A 10,432-nucleotide genomic window follows, 5' to 3' on the forward strand; every position below is an offset into this window, starting at 1 on the left:
GAGCAGAATATTTGCTGTAGCCCATCTTTTTATACCAAGACAAAACAATGTACATGGTAACACTTCCAATCAATTAAGACCAGAAGCCATGAGAGCCACTGCCTGGTACTGTATCAGGGCATTTATTATTATTATTATTATTATTATTATTATTATTATTATTATTATTATTATTATTTTATGTTTGAATTTTGCTTTACATTTCTATAAGTTGGCTTCAAGTCTCACCCAGAGACCTCAAGAGATAACAAGTTAGAAGTTCATGCTGGTGTTGTTATTATTATTATCATCATTATTATTATTCCATTACCAACATTAGAACACTAATAAATCTCTCCAATGTTTAAATATGTTTTCCATAAAAGAAAGTCATGTCAATATTCACTTATCTTATGATGGCGGTGGTGAGCCGGCAGAATCGACTGGCAAAATGCGTAACGACCTCTGAGTCCAAATTCCGCCAGGGTCGTCTTTGCCCTTTACTATTTTGGGGGTCAATAAAATAAGTACCAGTTGATGTAATCGACTTACCCTCTCCCCCCCAAATTGTTGGCCTTGTGCCAAAATCATCCTAAATTACCTACTCTTTCTCTCCCTCTTCCCATTCATAAAATCAATAACTTCCGTTTCTTATCTCTTTCCTTCTCTTCCCCTCCTTTCCTTCACCCTTGCCCTCCCTCCACTTCTCTTTCCCTCCTCCTCTCATCTCCCCCTCCTTTCGTCCTCCTTCCGCTCCTCCTATCGCTCTTTCTCTCTCCACCGCCTCACCGCTCTCTTTCTCCTTCGTCTCCTCCTGTCTCCCCTATAACCCCTCTTCTTTTCTTCCCTCTCTCTTCCCCCTCTCCCTTTCTCATCAATACCCTAAGCTCTAAGAGATTTATAACCTATTTATTCTAATGTCTTAATTAAACTAGGAAGGGAAGCTCCCGTGACCCCATTTCAGCGTCTTCAAGCTCAGTGCAACTTAAGTAAGTAGTTAGGAAGGTAGAGAGGTTGCGAAGTTGTCCCCGCAACCCCCTTAACACTAACCCCCTCCACCACCATTTCTCCAAGTCAAACCCTTTAATTCCGGGATCCATTCCTTTTAAATGGGATTATTTCCTTACTTCTGATCTTTACACTTAGATCCTTCGAGATCCAACAGATTTATGATCAAAGACGTTCCAATCGTGATTGTCCTGTCTTTTTTTTTTTAGCAATATTTACGACTACATCATCTTATCTTTAATCTTTTATTTGTTTCAGTCATTTGACTGTGCCCATGCTGGGGCACCACATTGACGGGTTTTAGTCGAACAAATCGACCCCAGTTCTTATTTTTGAAAATCTAGTGCGTATTCCATCGGCCTCTTTTGTCGAGCACCTAGCTTACAGAGTTGTAAACAAACCAGCGTCGGTTGTCAAGCGGTGGACACATACACACACACACACATTTGTCTACCGTGTCTTGCCTCCTCAACAATCAATAGGGTCGCAGGGGCGCGTCGTAACTTGTGGCAGGGTTTGGGCATCTCAGACGCCTCAAGGTCAACAGGTGATTGTTTTCAAGAGAGAGAGAGAGAGAGAGATTGACCTCACCGGGATTCGATCTCAGACAGCCAGACCAAGTTCTGAAAACACTCTGTCCGATGCTCCAACGACTCTGCCAGTTCAACAAATATGTATGTATGCATGCATGTATGTATGTATGTATTTGTGTATGTATGTATGTTTATGTGAGTGTGTGTGATTGAGTATTTATGTATGCATGTATAAGTGTGTGTGTGTGTGTGTGTGAGAGAGAGAGAGAGAGAGAGAGAGAGTCCTTATGTATATTGAGAGAGGGTGTGGTTTATTGGCCAGAGACTATTTCAGCCAATATTGACCAAGGACAGCTACTCAGTTATTTTCAAGCAGCTACAGACGATTTCAAGAGTCAATTACTCGAATTAACAGAGAAAATATTAGCATTTAGAAGATAATGCTCTTAGTTTAACTGCTTTGCACTTCCTGTCCCCAGCCTTGAACCTATTCACTTCTGGTGCGTATAGTCCGATCTGTCCACGAGGCCCTCAGCTTCTGTGCAGTTGCTGATATACTCCATTGAATTTATCCTTTAACCCTTTCAACCTGGAAATTTTTCTCAAGTCGGTAATGGCGGGTGGGCGGGTTTGTACGCATGCCTGCCTTTTGAGCTGTCATTATAGTGTCATACACCCCGATCATATGTCTAGCGCTCCATACTTATCAGAAAAACCGGAGCGGTACTATACTGCATCACATGACTCGTAAAATGTTTGACTCTTACAAATATGAAGCAGCCGGGCTGAAAGGGTTAATGTTAATTACAGAAGCTGTTGTCAGACATGTGACATTTTCAGCTCCTGAAAAATTTAAGAACATAATCATAAAGACCATTCCCCCGCCCCCCTTTCCTTGTTGCTGAGAGGCTACAATCAGTGTCCGAGAAACTGGTTGGTGTTCTGTGACTTTATTTATTCCTAGTAGAACCTTTAGCGCGTCGAACAAAATGCTAAGCGACATTTCTTCTAGCTCTTTACGTTCAGAGTTCAAATTTCGCCGAGATCGACTTCGCATTTCATCCTTACGAAGTCGATAACAGTAAATCAGTCAAGTACAGAAGGTGCCGTAATCAACTTGCTCCCTCCCCTCGGAATTATTGGCCTGGTATCAAATAAGAAAGAATTTATTATCTATGCAGACATATATATATATTTTATTTCTTTGTTGCCCACTGAGGGCTAAACATAGAGGGGACAAACAATGACAGACAAAAGTATTAAGTCGATTACATCGACTCCAGTGCATAACTGGTACTTATTTAATTGACCCCGAAAGGATGAAAGGCAAAGTCGACCTCGGCGGAATTTGCACTCAGAACGCAAAGACAGACGAAATACTGCTAAGCATTTCGCTCGATGTGCTAACGATTCTGCCAACTTGGATAAGTTTATAGTAGAAAGTGGGTTATACATCTTTAGATTGTATACCTGACTTTCCTACTATAATATTAAGGAATATAACGGAACGCTGAACTCCAGACTATCAACTTAAACGACATTTATTTAGGTGGTAAATATATACATCTTTAGTTCTTGTTGCTACAGCTTCTATTGTGTATGAGCATAGTTGTTGGGACGTTGTTCTGTAGTTGTGAGCGAGCTGTCGAGTGTAAGTCCGAAAGATGTAGAAAGACAGCTTTAATACGTCCATGCTCAATCGCTGGCCAGCGAGAAAGAGAATGAATTGAGCGGGAACGCTTGGTTGTTTAATTCTACGCATGCGCACGGCGTTACTACAAGTTTGTATATCATGCGTAGAATCTTACGATTTTTGGATCCACCCTGCAGGGGCGTGGCCAGGTTCTAAAGTTAGGAGTAGCAAGCTCATAAAAAAACCCAAAAGGCGTCGTGACACATATCAAACAATTTTAAACTCATTTCTCTTATATTATGCGAAATATTTTATTAGTCATAAAATACGTAATTGTCATATACATTCATTAATTTTATGTTTCGGTAACAATGTCATTATGTATGAAGCTTACAACTACGGATCTAAGTGAGCAAAGCATTAAAAAGAAACGTTGAAAAGGCGCCAATTTTGAAAAATGTGCTTGTGGAGAGAGGTCGCTCCTTTTACTTCCTTATTAGCTACGTCGATGTCACCCTGTCCTTAAGACAATAAAAAAAATTCTCTCTCCCCCCCCCTCTCTCTCTCTCCTAAAACGCAACTTTCCTCTTCTCAGCAAGCCATACGAATTATCTGAAATCTTCACGATCTCAAATGTAATCCTTAACACTTCTTTTCGTAATATACAAACTACTGAAGCAAATTTATCAAAGTTTGTCTTTTGAAATTGGTTTCAAATTTTGGCCCAATGCCAGTAATTTCAGAGGAGGGCGTGAGTCGATTGCATCGACCCCCAGCGCTCAACTGGTACTTATTTTATCGACCCCGAAAGGATGAAAAGCAAAGTGAACCCCAGCGGTATTTGAACTCAGAACGTAAGGACAGATGAAATGCCGCTAAGCATTTCGCCCGGCGTGCTAACGATTCTGCCAGCTCGCTACCCCTGTCTTTTGAAATATTAAGCATTAAAAGCTGGATCCTGTTAGAAAATATTAACAATCGAAAATTCAAGGCGCAGCAGAAAAACCTCCCGTATTTTACACGGCCATTGGCGTGGCGCTAATAAAGTTTGGCAGAAGATAATAGTGTCTTCCTGTAGCTCATGTTTTACTGTTTATTTGTTTTGTTTTGTTTTTCTAGACCAGTGTCCACCATGCGGCTATCAAGAATAAAAATGTGGGAGGGTTTTATTTTATTCTATTTTTGCTGCACCCTACATGTGAAGTAAAGGTATTAGAGTCCAAACCCTCCTTATTATATTCATATTCACATCGTGGTTTTAGTATAAAAATAAAAAAGCCTGTCCCCCAATCATTTTCTTGTGGCGCCACCTATATTTTACACTGAATTACTGCCCTTTTGGTCTACAAAGCTTTCTACAATGAGTCACAACAATAAAGTTTCTTTTAATATCTTGCTCTTAACATAGATAATTTTTTGTTAAGATCAAATGAAATACTAGATGTTGGAAACCCACAGAATCCAAGGAGGAGGGCCGTTGAAGAATATATTTTTCATATCTTCATATTGAAATTGATGCACAAGAAGAGTTTATTGCGGGTTTTCTCCAAGCTTAAAAGCAAGATTCACAGAAACAAATGTATTTACACTTAATCAGATTTCATCACTGAAAATTGAGGGCTCAGTTCATAGGTATGGGGTAATGCAGTTAACGAGAGATGAACTGTTGCTTCTCTTCTGCTAAGGATTGGGGACCACGGAAACATGCGCTCTCTCTCTCTCTCTCTTTCTCTCCGCTTCTGGTTATGGTTGTGTATTTTCAGTCAGGGGTCTTCCAGTCCACTCTTTGATGTTGTCCGGCTAATGTCTTCGCAGTTCTTTGGTTCCTTGTGTCCCATTGACTCTTCCTTCATGGATATCAGTGCTGAGATTCCGGGCCCAGATGACATCCCTAAAATACTGCAGCTTTCTCTCCCTGGCAATTATCAAAAAATCCCCTTTCTGTTCCCATTTCCACAAGTACTAACTCCTTTGTTTGATAGTCAGTCCCGCTGATCTTCAGTATTCTTCGATAGTATGTTGTCTCAAATAATGAGTTTGGCAACGTTCTTTCAGGGCCCAGCTTTCACATCCATACAGTGCAACGGGCCAAACTAGTGACTTCATAAGCTTTAATTTGATGTTCTTCTTAAAGCACAGTCATTTTATATTCTACTGAGGGATTTTTAAGACAGATCTCGCTGCCCTAAATCATGCTCCTATTTCGTAGCCTCCGTCTCTTGGTTGTTCTGTAATAGTATCCAGACATTTGAACTTGGTGACCCATTTAAATGTAACTCCTTGGCATTGAGTGTTATGTTCCTCTGTTTTTGTCACTGCGATCACTTTTGTCTTCATTGTATTGATTTCCAGCCGGTACTCACTCAATACAAATCTTTAACTCTATACCTTATCTAATAATCTCTGTAGCGACTCTGCCGATGTTGTGATAAGGACTACATCATGAGCATACCATACGCTGTTGATGTCTCTACAATCGATGGTGATTCCTATCCCATTGAGATCATCAACTGATTCTTATCCCATTTTCAGAGCAGAAGGAGTCATCGTCATCATCATCATCGTTTAACGTCCATTTTCCATGCTGGTATGGGTTGTACGGTTTGAGTGGGGACTGGCAAGCCAGGATGCCGCACCAGGCTCCAATCTGATGTGACAATGTTTCTGCAGCTGGATGCCCTTCCTAACGCCAACCACTCCGAGAGTGTAGTGGGTGCTTTTTACGTGCCACCGGTACAGGAGCCTGTTAGGCGGGCCTGGCATCGATCACGTACGGATGGTGCTTTTTACGTGCCACCGGCACGGGAGCCAGTCAGGGTGTACTGGCATCAGCCGAAACGTTGTGATAACAACAAACAAGATGAGGACAAATATCCGTCCAACGTAAATAAAGTAAATAATGTTAATCCTTGACTTTCTTGTATCTTAGGGTGGTAGTGGGGAGAGGGGAATTTTTTGCTTTATTTTTAGTAGATATGGTTTCATAAATACCAGTCATATACTAGAATTTATAGAAGAAATAATCTATATTCCCCACGGTTTCCACATATTTAGCTTATCTAATTAATTTGCGTTTCTCTTTCCAGATGGATCGATTTTTATCAGCGAAGGGAGTGCATCCTGACCATGGAGGGAAATCTTTCACAATATGTGCAGATGGACAAGCTCACCTACGCCAATGTCTGCATCCAGAATGTAGTAAAAAGAACATTAATTTACCAAAATACATGTATAAGTTTTATGACCTGAGGAAAGAATTCAGGAAATTTTACAGAACTGAAGCTACCGGAATCAAGTCAATGCTTGAACGTATCCTTTGAATACAGCTTTTATGTTTTACCTTTTACACATTTCAGTCACTGGACTCTGGCCACGCTGGGGCACTACCTTCAAGGCTTTAGTCAAACAAACCAACCCCCTGGATCTTTTTTTTTTAATCCTTGTACTTTTTCTATTGGTCTCTTTTGTTGAACTATTGAATTACAAGGACGTAAACAAACCAACACTGGTTGTCAAGGGGTGGGCAAAGACAGACACATATAACTGTCATCACCATCATAGTCATTTAACACCCGTTCTCCATGTTGGCCTCGGTTGGATGGTTTGACAAGTGCTAGCAAGGCCGGAACCTACATCAGGCTCCACTCCATTGGCTGTTTCAGAATGGTTTCTACAGTTGGATGCCCTTCCTAATGCCAACCACTTTACTGAATGTACTGAGTGCTTTTTACATGCCACCGGCACAAGAGCCAGTCAGGTGGCACTGGCATCAACCATGCTCGAATGGGGCTTTTTACATGCCATCAGCACAGGTGCCAATCAGGTGGTACTGTCATCGGCCACGACAATGACTTCACTTGACTCAACAGGTCTTCACAAGCACAGTTTATTGCCCAATATATATAGCGTCGCCTTACTGGCACTTGTGCTGGTGGCATGTAAAAAAAAAACATTCGAGTGAGATATATATATATATATATATATATATATATATATTTCTGTGTGGGTTAGGGGTTGAGAAACCAACAAAGGGATAGTACCTATCCAATATACTGCTGGTAGTGTACCCAGTTATTCATACTCAGGTACTAGCTATTTAGTGGCAAACTCGCAACTGAGTGTTATATATAGGTGGGGGTAAAAAGTAATTTACCCTTGATTTATACGGCAAATAAAAAAATGGAGGGGATACAAAAACTACATTCATCAGCCGGTAAACATTCCAATATGTCTATTTATTGCAGTGTATTAGATAAATCCACACACATGTATTAGTGGTACAGACTATCAAATAGAAAGGTTTGGTAATTGCCAAACCAAGGGTGTGGATGCATATAATCATATAGAAACAAGTGATTAATTGAGTAAATGAGTAAATGAGTAAATGAACAGATTGTCAGTAAAACAGGAACTAGGACCTACACACCCATTTGGTTTTACTGGCAATCTGTTCATTTACTCATTTGCTCATTTACTCAATTAATCACTTGTTTCTATATGATTATATGCTTCCACACCCTTGTTTTTGCAATTACCAAACTTTTCTATTTGATAGTCTGTACCACTAATACATGTGTGTGGATTCATCTAATACACTGCAATAAATAGACATATTGGAATGTCTACCGGCTGATGTCTGTTGATTTAGTTTCCTCTCCACTTTCTTATTTGCCTATATATATATACATATATATATACACACACACATACACACACAATACAAGCTTCCATATTGTTTTCATCTACTAAATTCACTTGCAGAGCATTGGTTGGCCTGGGGCTACAGTAGAAGATACTTGCCTAAGGTGCAGTGCAGTGGGACTGAACCCAAAACCACATGGTTGCAGTGCTAGAGATAACACTAGATCAACGACTGATATTTTAATCATTTCAATATGTACAAGAGACAACTCTGCACATGTTCTGTTATTATTAAACCTCATCAGTGAAGTATTCACTTCACTATACATACTGAAGTAGTGACAAGAGAATCACTAAGGAAATAATACAGGTTTGAGTGTAATGGAGTAGGTGTAAACAATTATCATAATTTATATATGACATCGCTAAAATCAGAGCTGCTGATTGGCTGAGTGGAGTGCATTCATAGAACATTGACGTACTTCTGGGAGATGACATTTTAGTTATGTTTTATTTATTTCTTACTCATTGCTTTCGCTGGTAACAATCCTTCCTTTTATGTAGTTGTCATGTGACTATCGTCATGTGATTAGGTTGGTAAGCATGACACAGAATTCTAGTGACAGTTATTATTAATTAGCAGCAGGACCTGATTTTGCCAGGGTTTATTAATACTTGAAGTAATTACAATCATGTGAATTCACTGTGTTTTAGAGAATAAATTATTTTTAAAAGATGTTGACAATCTTTGCCTGGCCTGAGAAATATTGCAGATTTATTCAGAATTCTAGCATCCAAGAAATCCTTTTGATTCTTATTTTTATTGGAAGCATTAGTAATATATTCTATGATGTATGTGTATATGAATACACACACACACACACACACACACACACACACACATACACACTTGTGTGTGTGTATATCTATATATATACACATATGAAGGAGCCTTATGGAGGCAAAGTGGCTGAGTTCCTTTTGAGTGTTGGACCTCATGGAGGCAATGACCAAGACCTTTATGTCGTGCTTGAGAAGAAGACCCATCAAGCCGATCAAAATCAAAGTCATGGCAGATACTGGTGTCATGCAAATGGCACCTGTGCCAGTGGCACATAATAATACCTTCCAAGAGTTGGGCCTCACGGAGGCCCAACGTTTGAAGGTCAAGTGAGGCCCAACGTTCGAAGGTCATGCTTGACCACCTCATCCCATATCATCCTGGGTCTTCCTCTACCCCGGACTCCTTCAACTGATTGGGAGTGGCACTTCTTCACACATCTCTCCACATTCATCCCATAGTTCTTGATCATACCAACACAAACATCTCTCTTGCATGCCGCATCCAATGCTTCATATGTCCAACATTTCTCTCAGGGCGCTTACACTCTGTTGTGTGTGCACACTGACATTACACATCCAGCGGATCATGCTAGCTTCATTTCTTTCGAGGCTACACATGTCTTCAGCAGTCACAGCCCATGTTCACTGCCATGAAGCATGGCAGTTCACGCACATGCATCGTACAGTCTACCTTTCACTCTGAGCGAGAGGCCCTTTGTCACCAGTAGGGGTAGAAGTTTTCTGAACTTTGCCCAGGCTAGTCTTATTCTAGTGGTAACACTCTCTGAGCATCCACCCCCACTACATACTTGGTCACCTAGGTAGCAGAAGCTATAAACTACTGCTAGTTTCTCCCCCTGGCATGTGATGGAATCTGTCTTCAGAGCACCTGTGGTGTTTATTGCCCCTGTGCATCTGCTGCACACAAAAGCTATCTTCCCAGTTAATTTTCCTTTGATGTTGCTGCACCTCTTATGTCTCCATAGCATACACTGGGTACATCTTATGGAGTTTCTACCTACACCTTTTCTACAGATCGAGCAGGACCACCTACCTGAAGGCGTGTGTGATGTGTTCGCCTTCCTACTTACTAGAATTTTGGTCTTTGCTACATTGACTCTAAGGCCTTTGATTCTAAACCTTACTTCCACACCTCAAATTTCTTCTCTAGTTCTGTTAGTGATTCTGTTTTTAGGGCCAGGTCATCAGCATATAGAAGCACCCAGGGGCAACCCATCTTGAATTCCTCTGTTATTACCTGGAGGATTATAATGAATAAAAAGGGACTGAGGGCTGATCTTTGGTGGACCCCTACTTCTACCCGGAATTCTTCACTATACTCATTGCTGATCCTAACCTTACTAACAGCCACTCTGTATAGGGCTTGTACAGCCCTTATTAACCATTTGTCTATTCCCAGTTTCTGCATCACCCACCAGATAAGGGATCAGGGGACCCTGTCAAAGGCTTTCTCCAAGTCCACAAAATTTAAGTATAGGGGTTTATCAGTAGCTAGGTATTTCTCCTGCAGTTGTCGAACCAGGAATATAGCATCAGTGGTGCTTCTACTTGGCACAAAACCGAACTGCATCTCATCTAAGCAGATTCTTGAGTATAACCAGCCGAAATTGCGAAGATAATCTGAAACTCGACTGAGGAAAGAAAACTCTGAATGACCCGTCCTTGTTTTCTTTGTATCGTCTATCTGGAGGTTTTGTTGTCCCTTTTTTGTGTCACCTAACTGTCTGGATGTTTTGTGTTCTTGTCCCATTTTGTATTTATATATGTATATATA

The 10,432-nt window shown here is 40.6% G+C and overlaps 1 protein-coding gene across 1 annotated transcript in view; it reads left to right on the top strand.

Annotated features, from left to right (window-relative positions):
* Positions 1-10,432, top strand: part of LOC106879768 (epithelial splicing regulatory protein 1) — a gene marked incomplete at its 3' end in the record, with an annotated part of 73,853 nt that overhangs the window by 15,431 nt on the left and 47,990 nt on the right. The window contains exon 3 of the mRNA XM_014929464.2: positions 6,240-6,462. Coding sequence (XP_014784950.2) covers positions 6,240-6,462 — 223 coding nt within the window. The remainder of the gene's footprint in view (positions 1-6,239; positions 6,463-10,432) is intronic.

This window comes from Octopus bimaculoides, chromosome 3 (genome assembly GCF_001194135.2).
Source record: "Octopus bimaculoides isolate UCB-OBI-ISO-001 chromosome 3, ASM119413v2, whole genome shotgun sequence".
NCBI classification, from domain to species: Eukaryota; Metazoa; Mollusca; class Cephalopoda; order Octopoda; family Octopodidae; genus Octopus; species Octopus bimaculoides.